The sequence below is a fragment of the Phyllopteryx taeniolatus genome, chromosome 6 (genome assembly GCF_024500385.1).
Source record: "Phyllopteryx taeniolatus isolate TA_2022b chromosome 6, UOR_Ptae_1.2, whole genome shotgun sequence".
NCBI classification, from domain to species: domain Eukaryota; kingdom Metazoa; phylum Chordata; class Actinopteri; order Syngnathiformes; family Syngnathidae; genus Phyllopteryx; species Phyllopteryx taeniolatus.
The window spans coordinates 22,825,158-22,847,197 of record NC_084507.1 but is presented as its reverse complement, the minus strand read 5'-3'; the positions used below and the strand labels follow the sequence as shown (position 1 = coordinate 22,847,197).

General features: G+C 41.4%; 1 protein-coding gene across 4 annotated transcripts in view; it reads left to right on the top strand.

The window, feature by feature from the left end:
• Positions 1–21,326, top strand: part of satb1b (SATB homeobox 1b) — a 91,800-nt gene extending 70,474 nt beyond the window's left edge. For all 4 annotated transcript variants that reach the window (XM_061776250.1, XM_061776252.1, XM_061776248.1 and 1 more), the window contains 2 exons: positions 13,187–13,402; positions 17,320–21,326. In XM_061776250.1, the coding sequence (XP_061632234.1) occupies positions 13,187–13,402; positions 17,320–17,907 (804 nt within the window). In that variant the 3' untranslated portion in view covers positions 17,908–21,326. The remainder of the gene's footprint in view (positions 1–13,186; positions 13,403–17,319) is intronic.
• Positions 21,327–22,040: the final 714 nt, after the last annotated feature.

The window sequence follows — 22,040 nt, the reverse complement described above, 5'->3', positions numbered from 1 at the left end:
ATTGCACTCGGGGGGAGGGAAAATAGTCCGGACAACATAGGAAAAAGAAGTACCTTCTGAGTTTCAAGGCTATGTTACACTAACATTTCTGTATGGAGAAGCATTTGCACAGGTCGATAAGAACTAAAAAGCTCCCTTAGTTGTGGATTAGGACTCGGAGTGTTTTGAAAAATCGTTAGCTCTGAAATAACGTGAGCATTTGATAGACGCTAAAAAAGAAAACAAATGCATCTATCACATAAGCAGCTGGTCCAAAATGCTGCTACCCGAGTGCTGGCTCGAAGCAGGAGAAGCCTTTTCATGGTGATCTGGTTATCGACGGTTATCTCTTACATTTGGTACCTGAATGAAGGTGAAGGTGAGCATGTCATAAAATGATCCATGATGAGCAGCTGGTCCAGAATGTTGCTACCCGAGTACTGGCTAGAACCAGGAGAAGAATTTTCATGATCTCTCACATTTTCATTTTAAATTAGTGTAAGCCGACACACATTTACCATCCAAATTCCAATATTTGTGAATGAATTTTTTCTTTAATTAATGTATTCCGAGCAGTCTATTCTTTTAATTTGGTGGCATTTTTCTTGGCCGTATTGCTTCCAGTACATGTGATTTTCGGCCAATCAAATTTCAAATCCATCCTCACAGGGCCAGAGCGCTGGCCCTCATTTTCCGTCCTCTGAGTGCTTGGTCAGAGCACAACTGACTAACAAAACACATCTGTAGCGATCTGCACACATGAATCCAGTACATTTAATAATCAGCATCTCTGATTAATAAAATGTTTTATTTAAATTATGTTTTTGCCATGCTATTAGATCAATATTGATTGTAAACTGCCCCAGGTGATGCATGTGGCACGATTGTGTGCTTTTCTGTTGTATTTGTGTATAGTATTGGTGATTTCTTTGTAATTGTGACGCGATAGTGCTGGTATTAGGAGCTTGATTAAGTCCCTACGGAAGTCCCAGGTACCAAATGCGAGGCCCATCACTGGTTTAGCATCGCTAGCTAGGCCTCTTCCTCCTTGCCTGTCCTCCTGACAGACCACACAGGGCTTGTTCTGAAGCCCATTCCCGCTAATCTGATCAGGCAGGCAAATACGCCGGGAAAAGCGCTTTAATGATCCCCCTAATTACCTCAAGTCAATACCAACTGTATTATTAGACTCGGGGAAAATATTCCATTAGGGTGCTCCCCGTGGGAGTGGCCGCCCCCGCCCCGCCCGGCCGCGCTCCCTCACCCCGCGCTCCCTTACAACACCCCCTCCCCCCCATGCTTGTAATTAATTTTATGTACACACGCAGGAATGCGCAAGGTCGCACCTGCAGCCCGGAGCCGCCCGACTCGGAACCGCCTAATCAGATCTGTCATAATTACCATGCTGCATGCTTGTGACACACGCCGGCAAATATTTCAATTTAACTACGGCCCGCGTGTGTGTACGGTGTGTGTGTGTGTGTGTCTGTGTTTGTGTGTGCGCTCTTAGGGAGATATTAAGGCCGATAAAAGTGCTCATGCTGGTGCTTGTGTCCACTCTCGCTCTCTCTCTCTCTCTGTCTCGGTCTCTGCCGCTTCCTCCTTCCCCTTTTAACACATCATCGTCATCATCATCATCATCATCATCATCATTTTTTCGTCTCAAATCATTCCACAAAATGTTCCCTGTATACACATTCGACTATGGAAGGTCTCCATTTTTGGACTTTCTCAGTGATATTTGGGAGGTAAATGCCACAAAGAACTCACCGAATCAAATTTCCAAGCAAGATTTTTCCCATAGGAAATAGAAATACAGTAAACCCCGGTTTATCGCGCATGTTACGTTCCAGACCCCAACCCGCGATAAAGAGAGAGTTCATATTTTTTTATATAGAAATACATATAAAAATAAATCTTAATTATTGCTCTACCCCTCCCGAACACTTTAAATACATTTTGAACGAAGTAAAACACACTAGGACTTAATAAAACATACTTTTTAAAAGTATTTCTTATGCACCTGTTCTTACTCTCTCACTGTCAAATAATGGGAGACGATCATATAATATCACTTTGAGGCAACAAAAAGAAGACTCTCTTCCAGTTGAATTTTACTGTAAAACTGACCAATTAAGCGAATTAAACGTATATTTAACAAAACAAAATGTTCAAACAAAGCATTTAATTTCATCAAACTAAAGTCTGCTCGCTAAATGCTAACATGTAATGCCAGACGCCATAGACTGGCTAACAGAAATTAGCACAGATGTTAGAGTAAGTATAATCAACACAATCAATTCTTTCTGCTCTGTGGAAATAACGAATATTACTGGAGTTTTGTTGGAACCTTATCTCCCTCCTCCAGTAGCCCTGAGTGTTGCCTGGCATGTTGTGCCACAATGTGGTACAACACTTTCAATTCCAACTTACATGTATACTGTAAAAACTCAAACGTTTGCTTTAAAATCCAAGATATACAATCACATTTTCCCTCTATGCCAACCTTCTGGGGTGGCATCACCAAAACTTACGCACAAGACACAATGCTCCTACTTGAGTGGCAACTGGAAGCTGTGGCCTGATGGTTTTCCACATTGTTGCTCTTTGTCATCACCGGTACACTTGTAGACCTCGTTATACTCCCGCGCGCGGATGAACGGGCGCCGGCAATGCCCGCATTGCATCACGTGACCGATGCATTGGTCCGGGCGGCCCCTCTGCGTCACTTGACGCGCACACGGCAAAAATTGTTGCTGCGCGTAGAATGCCGCGGAGGTCATCTCTCGTGATTGGTCCGTTTTAGTCACATGCTGTGGTGACATACTCGGCGTTCCTCTCGGTTGCACATACCACCTACGCAGCATACTTCAACGTATCATCTGGTCATCGAGGTCCATTTGTTCTCGCAGACACTGTTCCACGGTCGCCATTGTTGTCGCTTTGTTCCTTGCACCGGAAAGGAAAGTAAAAACGACTCCCGGAAATGGCCAAAAATTGCAGAGGAAACTCCACCGTGTGGCGTCCTAGCCAATACCAGCCGTAGCGACACCCCCGACTTGGAGGAGAACCGCAGCACATTTTCATTGCGCTCGAGTATAAAGGCAAACTGCGCGCGGCATAGCCGCAGTGACGCGCATCTGTAAAGAAGCCTTTAATCCTTAAATTTGGATTTGACTTGGTGGATTTTCCCCTCATATTTAGAATGGCATGAGCCTAACATAATACATTTGGACACATGAACTAAGGAGGCTCTTACTCAAAGTCCGAAAAAGGGAATTTCCAATTTAGTCCTGTTGAATCATATTTAATTTCAAACTTTATTTGTACGGGGTGAAATGTGTTTGATGAGCGCTGGAAGCAAACTCGACTTTGTATTGTGTGAGAATGTTGTCTTTGCTTCAAAAAGAAAGCCATCCAGCTAGCATCCAGAATGCTGCTACAACTGGGAGAAGAGATCATCGTCTATCTTTGTGTATTTCCCTCCAATATTTAAAGTCCTATAATGCTAAAATAAGGGTTTATAATTTAGGAGGGTCTTTCTGAACTCCAATCCAAAATCCATCCATCTAACAACAACTCGAGTGCTGACTAGAACTTGGAGAAGGGATCATAGTTGTTGTTGTTGTTGGATGGCAGCTCCAACTACCGGAGACAAATTCCTTGTGTGTTTTTTGGACATATTTGGCAAATAAAGAGGATTCTGATAGTTTTCCTGCATTGGCCTGGAGGGTCATCGTAACATTGTTCTTCTTGCCAACATTCCGTGGTGAAATCACAAGAACACAATGCTGCTACTTGAGTGTGGACGAGAAGCTGTACAAGCTTCACAACATTGGCTCGGATGGTCATCCACATGCCGTCCTTTTGCGACTTGCTGGATTTTCCCCGAACATTTATAATGGTATGAATCTAACATAATGCTTGATGACACATTAATCAATTAGGGTCTTTCTCTGAAAGCGCCAAAAAACAAGGGAATTTCCTAGTTCATTCTATTAAATTACCATTTAAAAAAAAATAGTTTTATTTGGGAATAGTTTCTGAGGGTAAAATGCGTTTGATGAGCACTGGAAGCAAACTTGTCAGCCAATTACAAACACTTATTTAGCTGACAGTCAATTTGTTGCTTCTGTGCCAGCTTCTAATTCAATAAGATCAGTCACGATTTATCATCTTAATTACGCTTTGATATTAGCAATTAAAGCCTGTATTTGGATTAAATCACAACCCGCGCCTTAATTGACGGAATCAGACTTTGCGTTGTCGTTTGTGCGTTTGAAATGCAGCTGCTGCTGCTGTTGTTGTTGTTGCTTCATCACCACGGTGTTGGTGCATTTTTATCCTCCATCTGCCCGACTAGCGCTGCTGTAACACAAACGACGTTCAAGAAAACTTGTGTGCCACCGCAGCAGCCCAAAATAAAGAACCCTGGAAAAGAAAAGACTAGATTACAGTGCGATGCAAAGAATAGTTTTATTTGACTTGAAGAGGTTTGCCTGTTAAAACACTCATTGCAATCCGTTCGTCAACAAACAAGGTGACGGGCGATCCAATCACTACAAGTGGATCTTGACTCTTCCGCTATAAGCGTTTTCAAATTGGTAGCAATCGATCAAAACTTCAAGGAGAAGTTTGTCTTTGAAATGATAATGGTCAAAATGACCTTTAATTGGTCGCTTCAAGGCGAAATGGCAGACTTCCTATGTCTTTTCTTGCATGGCTTCTTGAGACTTTTACGCTGGTCTCATCATGATGGACGTGCCTACCAAATCAGTATCAGAATCCTCTTTATTTGCCAAGTATGTCCAAAAAACACACAAGGAATTTGTCTCCGGTAGTTGGAGCCGCTCGAGTACGACAACAGACAGAGAATTGACAGAGAATACTTTGGAGACAGAAAGATATTTTTTTGTAAAAAAAAGTCACTGAGTAATAAATGGTTGCCAGTAATGTAGTAATGCCGGTAATGTTTTTTTTTTTTTTTTTTTTTTTTTGACAATTGTGCAAAAAGATGCACAGGCCTCTAGCAATTAGAGCAGTTTGAAATGACTAATAGAACAATGACCATTGTGCAAAGGGCGCCGAGACTTCAACTTTTAGTAGTGCGATAGGCTAGACTGTTGCTTAGCGCGACGCCAGTTCAGTTGCGTTCACTGCCACCGTACATCGCTTTTATCCCCAATTTCTGCTCCAGAGTCAGAGACAGAAATTGGCCGAATGACAGCTCGTATCTCGATAAACCTGTAATTCGGGTCACTCGTATCTCAAGACACCACTGTACCTGTAATTGGTCCAGTAATGATCATTTCTCTACTTCTTATTTCTGAAACCGTGGTTTTAATAACATTTCCGTTGTTCATCTTACGGTTTGAAGGTGATAGTCTTGTGAACATTTGTGTGTGCCGCACAGGAATAAAAGATGTGCTTAAAAATAAGTGTAGCCACGCAGATGTTTAATGTGCTCCATTTAAGATGAACTGGTCATTTGCCTTTGGTTATTCTTTATGCTCCATCTGCCTCTGTTTGCTTGCCTAAACCTCCCAATCCCCCTCCAGCCCCCACCCAAACTCCCTTATCTACACACACACACACACACGCATGTGGCCGCTCCACCGCACCATTGTTTTCATGGGAGCGAATTGTGACACGTGGAGGTCACTTTTTCCTGCACAGTCACGCCGTGGCGTCATTGTTGCCAAGTCAGCCCATTGTTTCCCCCCCGAGAACGATCGAGACCGCTCGAGAGGAGGATGGTTTGTCGCGTCGCGCGTTGAAACTCAAGTCTGGCAGCCTCTTGACTTGGTATGGCCGTGGTATTAGATCACGAGGTAGACATACCGTCGATAAATATAATATGTTGATTGTAATGATTCATGGTTTAATCTTCTCATGAGTCAGGACGCCAACGGTCAATTTCATTATCCGGTCGTCCTCAGGGCTTGTTTGTCATTTACAAACAAACAACCACGTTATATTTACACATATGTTTTGCGCTGAACAAAAATAAAAACGCAACACTTTTGTTTTTGCTCCCATTTTTCGTGAGATGGACTCAAACTTTTTCTCCATACACAAAAGGCCATTTCTCTCAAATATTGTTCACAAATCGGTCGAAATCGGTATCTCCAAAGTATCTCCTTTGTCGAGATAATCCATCCCACCTCACAGTTGTGGCATATCAAGATGCTGACTAGACAGCATGATTATTGCACAGGCGTGCCTTAGGCTGGCCGCAATAAATGTGACACTCTGAAATGTGCAGATTTGCTTTCGTGCGGGGGTCAGAAAACCAGTCAGTATCTGGTCTGACCACCACTTTCCTCAGGTTGCTGATTGTGGCCTGTGGAATGTCGGGCCACTCCTCTTCGATGGCGGCAAAGGAGGAAGTGGAACACGCTGTCGTATACGCCGGTCCGGAGCATCCCAAACGTGCTCAATGGGTGACATGTCCGGGGAGTATGCTGGCCATGCAAGAACTGGGTTGTTTTCAGCTTCCAGGAATTGTATACAGATCCTTGCAACACGGAGCCGTGCTTTATCGCGCTGCAACATGAATGGCGCAACAATCGTCACGGCAACTCTGTGCATTCAAAATCCCATCAATAAAATGCACCTGTGTTCGCTGCCCATGACATACCATAACCCCAACGCCACCATGGGCCACTCGATCCACAACGTTGAAATCAGCAAACCGCTCACCGACACGACGCCACACACGCTGTCTGCCATCTGCCCCGATCAGTGAAAACCGGGATTCCGGCGTGCCAGACGCCATCGAATGTGAGCAAGTCAGGTCGAGACCCCGATGAGGGCGACGAGCATGCGGATGAGCTTACCTGAGACGGTTTCTGACAGAAATTCTTTGGTTATGCAAACCGATGGTCGCAGGTGGCTGGTCTCAGATGATCTTTGAGGAGAACATGCTGGATGTGGAGGTCTTGGGCTGATGTGGTTACACGTGGTCTGCGGTTGTGAGGCCGGTCGGATGTACTGCCAAATTGTGTGAAACGCCTTTGTAGGCGGCTTATGGTAGAGCAACGAACATTCGATTCACGGGCAACAGCTCTGGTGGACATTCCTGCAGTCAGCATGCCAATCGCACGCTCCTTCAGAACTTGCGACATCTGTGACATTGTGCTTTGTGATAAAACTGCACATTTCAGAGTGGCCTTTTATTGCGGGCAGCCTAAGGCACACCTGTGCAATAATCGTGCTGTCTAATCAGCATCTTGATATGCCACACCTGCGAGGTGGGCTGGATTATCTCAACAAAGGAGAAATGCTCACTCACGCGGATTTCGACAGATTTGTGAACAATATTTGAGGGGAATGGCCTTTTGGTTTTAGATCTTGGAGTCCAGCTCACGAAAAATGGGAGCAAAAACAAACAGTGTTGCGTTTATATTTGTGTTCAGTGTATATTCCCATCGCTAACCCACACTAATGCACTAGTAAAGCCAAAATGTGATTTACTACCATTTGCACAATTTTAAAAACTCAGCAGAAACCCCCTATTGCACGACTTTGGCAGGGTATTTCATACCCACAAAATGGTGGTCAAATTCCGAAATGCGGGTGTGATTGAGTTTGGAATTTGTACATAAGTGCGAACGTGGTAAAGTCCATCCGTAACAGCACAGAAGTATTTAGTATGAAAAATAGGTCTAGGGAGCGGTCTGGGCTATAACTATAAAGGACACTTTTGTGTGTCTCGGTTCAAAAATAATAATAAAAAAAAAATTCTCGGAATGTTAAAACTTTGTTAAAAAATTGCGACTGTATTTGTATGAAAAACACTTCTAGGCTATAATGATAAATAATACTTTCTCGTGAAAGAAACTTTACTGTTGTAATGTTAGGAGTTTATCACATCAAAGTTATGCCTTTATTCTCATCAAATTCAGGTTATGTCACAATTGTATTTTTTACAATTCTTACAAAATTCACTTTTGCTCCTAATACTACGACTTTTCTCTCTGAAAATTCACATTTTTTTTTCTATCATGACTTCATTCATGTTAAAATGACAACTTTATCCCCGTTCATTTTTTTCTCTCAATTTGATTGTTTTACAATTGTATTCTCAGATAATTGTAACTTTTTCCCCTAATATTAGAACTTTTATTTTCAGAAAACTGCCTTTTTCCATGTATTATAAAACTAATTACATTTTTCTCTTAAAGCTTTCAGTTGACAACTAAATTCTTTTGCTACGCTGGCAACATAACGCGTTACATTCCGTCGTTGACCTATGTTAGCACAGTGGTAAAGTAATAATTACTGTACTACCTCTATGAAAAACACTTTTCGTCTCTAGGAATAAGATTTTTCTCACAATATTACACCTTTAGGCTCATAATATTCTAACTTTATTCACATAAAAATTCTGACTTTAGTTTTGTAAAATTCTGAGGTTTTATCCAATTTTTTATTTGTCAGAAAACTACTCCTAAAATTCGAGCTTTAGTCACTGAAAATTCAGATTTTTTTTCATAATGACAACTTTATCCTCAATTTTTTTTCCAAAATTGTATATATTTTTTTTTTTTTTACGATTGTATTGTCATATCATTCTAACTTTTTCTCCAATATGATAACTTTTTGTCATGTCCATCGTTAAGTCCATCGTTAACCTATGCTAGCTCAACAGTAAAGTCATAATCACGTAAATGATTTGTATGAAAAACATTTGTAGACCATGAACACAGGAGAAGCGTGGGAATGTAAATGTATTGATTTAGTCGAGACCTCTTCTGTATATTGCAGCTTTTCACCTATCGCGGGTGGATTTGGTTTGGAATGCATCCCCTGCTATGAACGGGGGGCTCACTATCGAAACAATTCGATATTTATGGCCTATCATATTGTACTGCTGCTGCCTCTGCAGTTCATTTAAGGCCAATTCTATTCTATTTCCATGGGCCCCTCCTCCTCCCCCCCTTCTGTGGCCAGCAGGCCATTTTCTCTCCGCTGCGGAACCGACGTTCACATAGCAAGACGGAAATACAGCGCCGTTCGTCCGCAATTATTGCTTATTGTGGCGGGAGATCGGCATGCGGTGCGCCGCATACGTGGCGGTCATCCTCGGCAGATGGGCGTCCACTGTGGCGGAATCTATTTCCAAGGCAGCGCACGTAAGCTCGCGCCGGAGCAGGACCGACTGGTTCACGCATTTTTTAGCGAATCAAACGGCTCTATCTGACTGAGCTCGACTTGGAGCCGAGCCAGGTCCAAGGAGACAATGAAACGCTTTGTCTTTGTGCTCATCTTGTTTTGGTTTTGTTTGCGTACCTTGGAGGAGATCATCTTTCCTTTCCTCATTCTTTGAACCTGGGAACCAAATAAAACACATTGAGGACTGTGTCTTTATTTCTCGAACTCGCTTTAGCAGCAAAGGTTTTTTTGCTTCGAGAAGCTTGTCGGGCCTTCCGTTTCGTCATTCGTTGAGCCTGGGAACCAAAGGCTGTGTTTTTATTCCTAGGACTCACTGTAGCAGCATAAGAAGGCAAACTGATTGGCGTACGTTTGCTTATTTCATTTGAGTTTATAGCTTCAAGAAGCTTTTCTGGACTTCCGTTCGGTCATCCGTTGAGCCTGGGAACCAGAGAAAACATATTTAAAGAGAACACGTTTGAAGACTTTTTTTCTTTTTTTTTTTCCAAGGATTCGCTTCAGCAGCAAAAACGTCAAACTAATGAGCATCTTCCGGCTTATTTTATTTCAGTTTTTAGCTTTGAGTAGCTCGTCTTGCCTTTCGTTCTAGGACTTTAACAGCATAAAAAGGCAAAGTGATGGGGCTGATGGGAATTATTTCATTACATTTTTTTGCCTTTTGTTTAGTCATCCGTTGAGTCTATGAACCAAATAAAACACATCGAGGACTGTGTCTTTATTTTTAGGACTCACTTTAGCAGCAAAAAAGGGCCAACTGATGGACATCTGTTGGCTTTTTTTCCTTTATCCGGAGGCCGAGGTCAGCCTGATGGGCCCGATAACGACCAAATGAGATTAGATGGGAAGGTGTGTGTGTGTGTGTGCGTGCGTGCGTGTCATTGGACAGCTTGTGACTTCACCTCTCGCACACCACATCGACACTATGAATCGCACTATTGTGCCATCTGAACCACAAAAGAGCCACGACCGAGTGAACTCGCCACTTCTCGGAAATCTATATTCTGCTTTTTCGACGCTGAAATACCCCACGCCGACTCTCTTGATTATTAATTAGGTGATGGCGACCTAGAGGCAGAGGATTACGGTCCAATATTTTGGCAGGTGTGCGCCAAGATTGCGCGGTAATCCCGAGCTGTCGCTGTTTATTGCTGGGATGAACCTGTTTCCAGCATCTGGGAGCTTGTCAGACATCTATAGGAGGAGGATTTCATACCTTAGTATGTCACCCGGATGTTTGAGGGGCTTGGAGCTACTCAACTGCTGACGGCGATGGCGTTACTACTGCTACATGACAATGTATGTCCAGCAGAAGTGGACTTGGAAAGCAAATAGAAAGGACTATGATTGGGAAATGAGCGAGGCAGACTGGGGAGATTGGCTAATGTGGGAAACGAATCGGGGTTTTGGGCTTATCGCGCCAATCCACAAGTTTCAATGAACAATGGCAACAAGGACTATCGGTGCTTACTTTCTCCTGAATACAAACAGTATGTCTGAGGAGACAAATCCTGAAAATGATTCGGATTCATTTTGTGAGGAAATGATTGTGGCCATTCAAAGAATGATGTTCACCAGGAGAATACTTTTTCAAGAATTTCCTCATTTTACCATGAGGAAATTCCCCCAAAACAGCAATGGAAAGAAGTCAACAAATCCACTATTTCTCAACAGAGTCAAATCATTGTAACATACAAAAAAAAATGTTCAGCATTCCAAGGAAATCTTTTTTTTTTTTGGAAGAAGAAGAAGAATTTCAAATTTTCCTTGCGAAATTACAAAATGAATGACAAGAAACTAACAAATGCACCATTTCTCAATGATTCAAATCATTCCACATTCACAATATTCAGTATTCCAAATAAATCCCTTAAGAAAAAAGATTCCACATTTTCTTTTTTTTTTCGTTTTCATAAACTCACCTTGCATCCATCCATCCATTTTGTGAGCCGCTTCTCCTCATTCGGGTCGCTCACGGGCGTCCAGCTGCCATCGGGCAGGAGGCGGGGTACGCCCTCAACTGGTTGCCAGCCAATCGCAGGGCAATCGACCGATTAAAACCAGCGATTGTAGCTTCAGTTTTGCGACGATTGGGGATGGGCATCCGACATTGCGACCGGTGCATCATGTGAAGAATTTCTCTTGACTTAACTGGTTCCTGTCACACCTCGTTGATTGATTGGTGCCCCTGACAACACGCCGTGGTTTCATAGTTTCACTCTTTCAACTGCAATCTGCTTGGCTAATTTTTTGAAAAGCCTTCGGTCGGATCCGAGTGTGATCCGTCCGAATGGGAAAGCGAGTTCTCCAGACTTTTTTTTTTTTTTTTGAATAGCTTTTCAGAGGTTGATCTGCAAAACAACATCATGGAAAGATAAACTAAAAAGGTAAACATGTCAGGAATGTTGAACATGACGGTGGTGGTTGGCAGGAAGAACTGGAAAGAGGTGTAATCACGTTGCTTATGCAGTGGACTTTTTAGATTATTTCTAGTTGTCAATTTATTTCTGTTGTGCAATGTGGCTACTAAAAAAAACCGAATAATTTCCTAAAACTTAAGGTGGACATTTGATTTGGATACAAGAACTTTTGGAGGACCATGTGCGGATGGCGGGAACTAAATTGAGTGCGGCTGTAATTTGCTTGTGAGATGGTGGTACTTTTGAGGCAGGGTCTGCACATCACTTGGAACCTATTTTACTTCCAGCTACAGTGGAAACCTTGAGTTCCCGGAACGTAAGATGGAAAATATAAATATACTCTATGTGCACTCAAGGCCGGAAGTGCGTCGCTAAGTAAACAACACGCATGAGCGAAATAACTTTACTTATTGTTAGCTCGATAGTATTTATCCTGCGCATCTAAAAAGATATTTAGCCTTTTGGATTTGTCTTCCAATATTTATATATATATATATATATTTGTTGTCTTCAGGGAAGGTAATGGGGCGGCACCCTAGCGCCATCTGTTGACCAGCCATCACTGCTTCGGGGCAGGGTCTGCACATTACTTGGAAACCTATTTTAATTCCAGGAATTACAAAGTAACAATCACATTAAAATTGACTGGAATTGAAGGTGCACATGTTATCCCAAAACTCTGAACTTTTGGAGGACTATGTTTGGACAGCGGGGACAATTGTCAAAATGTCATTGGGGCCTAAAAAAGAGTGAGAAGCGGACCAGGAACTTTTGGGGTTGACTCTGCACCACGACTAGCGGCAAGCTACGAAATGTAGCACGGTGTTTGTGTTTAATGAAATGGACTTCCTGGCAGGGAAGGGGAGTTCCCACCGTGTGGGCTTTGATTGGCTCTGCTACTTTGGGTTTAATCCTGCTGCTTTGCAGAGTGTTTGAGTTGGATTACGCTGTTGCAGGCTCGCATTGGACAAGACGAGTGTGTGTGTACGTGTGTGTGTGTGTGTCCTCCCTCACTGCCGAATCAGCTGAAAGCACAGACGGCCCAACTGGAGCACGGTCCAAATCCCTCTGCATGCAAATTAAGAAGGCAACAATAAATGTGGCAAAGGAACAAGGTGGGCACGCAGGCTTTATGGCCCCTCTTTCTCTCTTTCTCTTCCTTTCTCCCGCCTCCTCCTCCTCCTTTTTCTACGGTTTGATGAGGCTTACGGGAGGATCTGGAATGGGACGCGCAAAGTGCTGAGTTATCTCCCGCGTACAGCGTGTGTGCTCGGCCGCCACGGTCGGGCGTGCGCGTGAGAGCCAGCCAGCCGACGAGCGAGCGAGCGCCGCCTGTGTAATCCGGTGGTGATGAACACCGGACGCCAGATTAGTACAGTGGCCACGCTCCCACCGAACCCATCCTTAATGTTCTTAAGGGACACACGGAAAAAGAACTAAAATGGCTGCTTGAACTTCAGCTGTAATGCGTAACGTGTTAAAGTCCCACCCCAATTATATATATATATATAAAATCTCTTTCTACCACAGGCCCATTAGCTGCAGCGTAGTGTCCCAATAAATTTGTACGTGGAGTTGTTGTGAGATGTTGTGTGCTTTTTTTGGTTCTCCAGGGTTGGCTGTGTGAGCTTCTCCGCTGGAAGGAAGATCCGTCTCCGGAGAACCGGACGCTGTGGGAGAACTTGTCAATGATCCGCCGCTTCCTCAGCCTGTCGCAGGCCGAGCGCGACGCCATCTACGAGCAGGAGAGCAGCAGCGGACAGCAACACCACACCAACGCCGCGGACAGGCCGTCGCACTTCTCGCACGTCTCCGCCGACCAGCTGCAGGTCAACTATGTTTCATTTCGTTGAGTGGAAATGTGTTTTTCTTGAAAAAATGATTTCTTCTTTAAAAAAGGAAAATATGAGTTCATTCTGGAAAAATACTACTTTTTTATAAAACCAAAATAAAAATATTAATCAAATAAAATATTATTTTGAAAAATACAACTTATTTTCTTACAATAACTAAAAAATCCAAATCGTTTTATTTGAAAAAAATATCACCATTGATAGAAATAAAATGACATTTTCTTGAAGAAAAAAAAAAAAAAAAGCACATTCTCGGGGGAAAAAAATACTCTTCTCCACAAAAAATTCTCCCCCAAAAAATGTTTCTTGAAAAAATGTGCCGTTCTTGAAAAACAACTCAACTCTTAGAAAAATAAAATTTTACTCTTGAAAAAAAAAAGACTTTTTTTATCCAAACATTTCATCCCCCCCAAAAAAATGTTTCTCCCAAAAATAAATGTTCTTAAAAACACAACCTTATTTTAAAAAATTGAACTGGCGGCACGGTGGACGACTGCTTAGAGCGTCCGCCTCACAGTTCTGAGGACTGGGGTTCAAGTCCCGGACCCGCCTGTTTGTATGTGCCCTGCGATTGGCTGGCAACCAGTCCAGGGTGTACCCCGCCTGGGATAGGCTCCAGCACTCCCGCGACCCTTTTGAGGATAAGCGGCTCAGAAAATGGATGGATGGATGGGAAAATGAACCTTTTTTTCAACAGAAATGTGGCTGTATTTGCCAAAAATATATTTAAAAAAAAAAAAGACTATTGGTAGTGTTTTTTTCCTTGTGACTTAAAAGCCAAAGAAAAAACAAAAGGTGCCATTGTAAATCCATCGGGCAGGAGGCGGGGTACACCCTGAACTGGTTACCAGCCATGCATTTCGGAAATGCTTGACAGTTTCATTTGAATCCCATTCAAATAACATGAAATGTGTTTCGCCTGAGGCGGCACGGTGGCCGACTGGTTAGAGCGTCAGCCTCACAGTTCTGAGGTGCGGGGTTCAATCCCCGTCCCCGCCTGTGTGGAGTTTGCATGTTCTCCCCGTGCCTGCGTGGGTTTTCTCCGGGCACTCCGGTTTCCTCCCACATCCCAAAAACATGCATTAATTGGAGACTCTAAATTGCCCGTAGGCATGACTGTGAGTGCGAATGGTTGTTAGTTTCTATGTGCCCTGCGATTGGCTGGCAACCAGTTCAGGGTGTACCCCGCCTCCTGCCCGATGACAGCTGGGATAGGCTCCAGCACGCCCGCGACCCTAGTGAGGAGAAGCGGCTCAGAAAATGGATGGATGGATGGTGTTTCGCCTGGTCCTTCATGTTTTCTTCAAAGAATTGTACACGTCTTACAAATTCTGCCTGGGAAATCAAACATGAGCACAACTGTGTGTTTGCTCATTTACTAAATAAAAGTAGGGCTGTGAATTTCAAAATATTGTGTGCTCAAATAAGGTGTTTAACTTCAGAATAATGATTTGAAAAAAACTAACAAAACTTCATGTTTTGATCATATGGGTAGAAGCAAAATCATGTATTGTAAAAATGCATTATACATAGGTAGAAGGGTTTTCCAGAATTTTGAGGTCAACTTCGGCGGTACGCATTATACATTATACATTATTATTAACTTGACGAAAGCAGAATTTTGGACTTGCTGTGTTGAGTGTGTGTGAGAGTTGATGTTGTCCGCGTGTCATTTTTTGTCCGTTAGTCAAGTGTTTTTGTGCAAACACGCTCTTGTGGCACATCTCCTCATGTCCTTCCACTCATGAAGATCAAAGCGGGAGCGTTTTGACGGGTCAACAGGCAACTCCGCTCGCCCACTCGCGGACACACGCAAACCCACACACATCAAATGACTTTTTAAAGTGCCGTTTGTTTACCCTCAGGAATAAATGCACACAATCTCGGCCGATCGGCTGCAGGTAAATGACGTCGCAAAACAATTACTAAGACAATTGCCGGCTGACAAGAAAAGTAACAATGGAAGTCCGTTTTTCATTTGAGTGTAAATGAGATTTTTTACAATTTGATTTTGGGAAGATGACTACTTTATTCATGCAAAGAAAATATCCAGAAAATGGACTTTTTCTTGGGAAAATTTTTTTTATTAATTAATTAAAAAAAACTGATTTCCCCTCCCCTAGAATCTACAGCTTTTCTTAAAGGATTATTACATAATTGTGGAAAATAAATAATTCTTTGCTTTCCCCTAACAAATACAAAAAAAAAAAAATACAACTACTTTTTTGGGGGTGCGGGGAAGACTATTTTCCACCATAAGAATTCTTGAAAACAACTTTTTTCTTGAAAGAAACTTAATAACTTCTCAAAATAAATATAACTTAACCCTGATTTTGGTTTCTTGAAAATATCTTTATTTTTAAGAAAAAGAATCCCTTTTCTCTCCAAGAATAACATTAAAAAAAAAACTTTCTTTGCAAAGATACATTTTTTCCCTGACAAAAAATACACCTTTTTCTTTTAAATATAGGAACTTGTTCTGTAAAGAAAATACTTTTTTCACCACAAAGTGAAACAAATACAACTTATCATCTTGAAAAAATATTATTAGTGAAAAAAAAACGACTTTATTCTTCAAAAATCGATTTTATCCCAAAAGTATCATAATTATAATACTTATTTATTGTAATAATTGATAATTATTGTTATGGTATTTATTTTTCTTGAAGATATACAACTTTGTCTTTCAAAAAGAATTTCATTTTATGCCTTTTCCCCCCACACACACACAAATAAATCCATCCATTTTCCGTAGCGCTTTATTCTCACGAGGGTCGCGGGCGTGCTGGAGCCAATCCCGGCCATCTTCGGGCGAGAGGCGGGGTACACCCTGAACCGGTCGCCAGCCAATCGCAGCACATAAATACAGTGGGGCAAAAAAGTACCGCAGCTATGAGAGACAAAATGACAACAACAACAAAAATCCAGAAAATCACATTGTCTGATTTGTAAAGAATTTATGAGCAAATGATGGTGTATTTGGTCAGTAACAAAAGTCGATCTGAATAGTTTGTTGGCAATGACCGAGGTCAAACACTGTTGCTGCTATTTTGGCCCATTCCTCCATGCAGACCTCCTCTCGAGGAGTGATGTTTTGGGGCTGTCGCTGGGCAACACAGACTTTCAACTCCCTCCCAACATTTTCTATGGCGTTGAGATCTGGAGACTGGCTAGGCCACTCCAGGACCTTGAAATGCTACTTCCGAAGCCACTCTTCGGTAGCCAGGGCGGTGTGTTTGGGATCATTGTCGTGCTGAAAGCCATGTTTCATCTTCAATGCCCTTGCCGATGGAAGGAGGTTTGCACTCAAAATCTCACGATACACGGCCCCATGCATGTTTGTAGGTGACCAAATACTTATTTGCCACCATAATTTGCTTATAAATTCTTTACAAATCAGACAATGTGATTTTCTGGATTTTGTATTGAATTGTTCCTCATTTTTGTCTCTCATATATCTCTCAGATATACCTATGATGCAAATTACAGGCCACCCTCATCTTTTGAAGTGGAAGAAGTTGCACAATTGGTGGCTGACTCAATACTTTTTTTGCCCGCCTGTATAGTAAAAGTGGGTGAAGCCTACTAATCTTGACAGTATATATAAAAGGGCGTATCAAAACTTGGAGGCGGTCCATAGTGGGGCAGGAAGCTTATTTATTCCCCGGCATCACACAGCCCTTTCAATTTTTGTCACCTTCTTTTGAGTTTGTCCCAGTTCTTGAGGAAAACTTTGGGTGTGTGGGAGCCATTTTGTTAGGGTCAATCGCGAAGCGTGCCGGCACGTGACGGTTAACGGGCTGAATTAGACTTTAGCAGAGCCGCAAAATGTCGTTTCGGGCACACGGTGCTGATAGTGTAAACCTCTAACATTTTGCGCGTCTCGTTTGCAGTCTCAGCACCAGTCGGCCCTGAGCCTGCATCACCCGTCCCAGCCCTTCCCGTGCCAGCAGCCCCCCTCGGGCCCCCGCCTGCCCCCCCGGCAGCCCTCCACCGCCTCTCCGGCCGAGACGGAGGACGACGTGGTGCGCGGCCTGGTCAAGTCGCGCACGGGCGGCGGCAAGATCTCCCTGGAGGCTCTGGGTATCCTGCAGAGCTTCATCCAGGACGTGGGCCCATACCCGGACGAGGAGGCCGTCCACACGCTGTCCGCCCAGCTGGACCTCCCCAAACTCACTGTCATCAAGTTCTTCCAGAACCAGCGCTTCTACGTCAACCACCCGGCCAAAGCGCCCAAGGAGACGCCGCCCGCTAACAACGGCAACAACAACGCGAGAAGCAGCGGCGGCAGCTGCAGCAGCGGCGGCAGCCCCGCCGCCTTCGACGAGGAACCCTCGGGCCCCAGGGAGGGCGGCGACGCCCTCAAGGAGACGGACGAGAGCACGCAGACCAACAGCAACGCCTTCGTGGTCAAGACGGAGGAGCGGATGGGGCGAGGCGGAGGAGGACTCACGCCCGTGACGGAGCAAGCCAACGACTAAAAGGAACAAAAGACAGGCCTGGACTCCCGACGAGTTTTGCATTTTGTAAAAGTATTGTATTATTATTATTATTATTATTATTATTATTATGATGATGATGATGATACACTGTAAAGACTCTTCTGGCATCGTTTCTGGCAAAATGTACAAAGAAACAAAACAAGTGGAAATCAGGTGCAAATCGTTCGCCTAATAGCATAATCATTTCTAAACATTTTTGGAAAGGAAGAAGAGTTCAATCTTTTTCCACTTTTTGCTCCTCCCCCGATTTCTGATCCGATTTTACAATTCAACCTTTGTGCATTCCCGTGACCATGACTGACAATCTACATAGACATAAAGGAAAACAAGAACGTTGCTATTTTGTTTCTTTAATTGACCGTAATTACAATGGCAGACTGCGCTCAGTCTTTACGGACATGTTCACACGTACTGCAGTTGTTTAAAAAGGTATTGTTTTACTCTTTCACACCATTAAAAACATCTTCTATACGTCCATACATAACATACATTTTTTCAAATGTCTCTGTCCACAGAAATCCATAATTCTCCTCAGATTCTTTATCTCCAAAAATGCTCATTTATTCTCGGAAGATTGACTTTTTTTCTAAAATAACGTTTCTCAAAAATGTGTTCATGTAGAGTTTTTCTAGGCAAATAGGACTCATAAGATAACGCCATTTTTTCCCGGGGAAAAAAATACTATTCTCGTAAGGTTTGCACATTGTCGAAAAATACAATTTGAATATAGGTTATGAATAAAATATTCTCATAAGAATATGGTGGTTTTGCTAAAAATAATTAGTTTCTTGCTAAATTATTAGTTTTCTAAAAAAAAAAAAGAAAAGAAATATACTTTTATTGTTGTAGGATTACAATGGATTTTCCAGAAAAAATTATTTTGCGGAAAATGTCACTACCTTCAAGATTTCAGTTTCTTTTCCTGAAAAGATCTGACTTTATTTTTATAAGATTTTGAGTTTTTGCTTTCAGAAAACACAACTAATCATAAGATTATGACTAGTTGCCCAGTACCTAATTCCGAGAATATTTTTCTCAATATAAAATATGGCTATTAATGTAAGGTTAACCTTACATTAATAGCCATAGTAACCTTTTCCCCTCAACAATAAGTAATTATTCTGGTAAAAATACTTTTTTTGTTGTTGTTTACATTTGACCAATCTCAAAAGATTGCATCTTTTTTCTCTTAAAAAACATTGTTTTTCTAAAAACAAAATTCCAAAAAATAAAACATCCATCTTTTTCACATAAAGTATTTACTTTCCCCCTCAAAGTTCAGTTATTCTGCTTCAATTTACTTTTTTCTTTTGAAAAATACGATTCATCTGTAAGATTACATTTTAATTAGCTCCTCCCAAAACGTATTTCTTTTTTTCTGCTTAAGATACTTTCTCCAAATACAAAATGATTCTGTTAAAAGTGCATCTATTTTTTCCTGAAACAAATGCAACTAATTTCAAGGTCAAATATTATTATTATATATTTAGAACCCCCACACTATTTTGATCCAAAAAAAAACAGTTTTTTTCTGCATGAGATATTTACCTTTTTCCTCAAAACACCATGTGACTGTGGTGAAATTACATCTTTAGTCTTGAATACTATGACTAAGAGTAAGTTAAAATAAAAAAAAGAATATTTAAAAAAAAACCATCTTTTTTCTTCACTTTTCTTTTTTTACAATTATGACTTTAATCGCTTGAAAAACACAACTATGGGCCAACAATCCAAAAATTAAAAAAACATTTCTTGAATTAAGAATGAGTATTTTAAGATTTCCTTTTTCTCAAAAATACTTTTTTATATATAAAAAAGCACCCCATAGTTCTGTTGTTGCATAATATTTTCCTCAAAATAAAAAGATGTCTAATTCATTTAAAAAAAAAAAAAACTTTTCTGTTTAAGACGCTTTGTTTTTTCAGCAAAATACAGTTATTCTGAAATAATTACATTTTTTCTCATAAGATTGTCTTTTGTTCCTCTAAGTCTTATTTTCATGCAAGGTTTTTTCATGTTGTTGTTTTTTTTTTTTTTTTTAAGTACGACCAATGCTGAGGACAAGAGTTGTGGACAGATTTCACCCTAGCCAGTTTTTCAAAAGTTGAGCTTTTTTCTATTGAATTAAGAATCTGAATTTTCATTGTGGACAAAGGGCAATCTAAAAAAAATCCTTATTAGAACGTAAGTGCGTACGTGTGGACACGTCCTCCCACTGACTTTCTTTCTATCTTGGAGCTCCTGATTTGGTCGGAAAGTATAAAAATCCATGCGGGTCTTCATTTTTTATTTTATTTTTTTTAATTCCCGTGAACGACTTTTGTGGTTTTACGTGCGTGATGTTTTTGTTTATTTGTTTAAACAAAAATCAAGGACCAAGTTGTTTGACAAGGCCTTAAAAGACCACAAGGTGTCACGTATTCTTCTTCTTGACATTCTTCTCAATCGTATGATGATCAACAAGCTGTGTGGTTTGTTGGGGATGGAATAGAATCTAAGGAAAAGTTTCTCTCTACTTTATGTGTATAAATAAATATCTGTGATATATATGATCAAACTATGCCAACAATGCCTTGTACCACACGGTTCCTTTTGCCACTGGAACACACAATGAGAAATGTGAATGATGCCATCTTTCTTATTTATTTGCAGTGTTGATGATGTAACTTTTTTTTTTTTTTTTTTTAACATTCCTTTCCCCCCCTCATTTCTTTCCTATTTATAAATGGACGGACAGAGAAGAACAAAAAGTGTCTTAAATGTTTTCCGTGGAGAAATGTGCTTTAAAGGTGGCCAAGAGTCCCAGAAAGAAAAAAAAAAAAAAAGTGGCATTGATTTCATGTTGTATGCAATTTTTACAAGGATCATGCAAATAAGCTTAATAAGCGTGTAGAGAGAGAGAGAGAGAGAGAGAGAAAAAAACCATTATGCAATCTGTGTGGAAATCATGTCTGTCTTCCTTGTTTGGTTAACCAGCTAATTGCGTACAACACATTTGTTTTCTAAGTGCTCCCTCCCTGCAGACGCGCTTCTCGCTCTTTTAGCTGGCCGACGGACTTTTGATGTTTGCAAAAGTGTACATAGCACATATGTACACGTGCGCGTGTGTTCGTATTGTTGTAAATAGAGTGCAAATGTGCTGAGCCGAGAAAAGTCTGTGGTGCCTCTCTTTCACTCAGCTTCTTCTTCTTCTGCATCTTCTCGTGGCGAGTGTGTGTCGAGCACCTGGGAAACGGCGGTTGGATGGTTAGCGGGCCAACAGATGCGCCCACACCCCTCACCTGTTTAGTAGCCGCCGCCGTGTGTACCAGTCGGGTCGGTCTGCGCTGGCATTCTATTGGTGTTCTGCTGTTTTGGGTTTTTTTCATGAATAAACAAAAAGCCACAGTGAAACGTTCTTTTACTCGTTACGTTTTTCTTGAAAATATAAAAAGACAATTCTCGCAACTTATACAAATAGTTTACAGTTTTTCTTTCGCTGTTTTTTCTTGAAGGAATGAAACTATATTTTTAAAGTCGATATTTGAACATGTTTTTAAATAAATAAAAGAAATCACTTTTTTGGTTTGTTATTGTTCATTATTAATTCATTTCATTAATTCAAAAAGAAATTTTTGGGGGAAGATTTTTTTCAAAATAAATATAACTTCTTGAAACAACCTTTTTTAACCAAAAAGTCTTGAAGTTCTCCAAAAACTTTCTTGAAAACTTTATTTTCATCAAGATTACTTTCTCATTCCTTAAAATGTGTGAATTTTTGGTTGAAAAAAAGCTCTTTCTTAAAACTCACATTTTCCAGAAAAAGTTGATTGAATATACTTTATAATAAGTATGGTTTTTTTCGAGAAAAAAACACTTTTTTCCTTTAGACTATAAAATATTTAAAAAAAATAAATAAAACATTTTGGACCTTTGCATCTGAAAAAAAAAATGCAACTTGAAATGATTGACCGCGCTGTGCGGGTCCCCTGTTTTAAGAAGGGGGACCGGAGGGTGTGTTCCAACTACAGGGGGATCACACTCCTCAGCCTCCTTCGTAAGGTCAATTCAGGGCTTCTGGAGAGGAGTGCGGTTTTCCATTCTGTTCTTATCCTTCATGGACAGAATTTCTC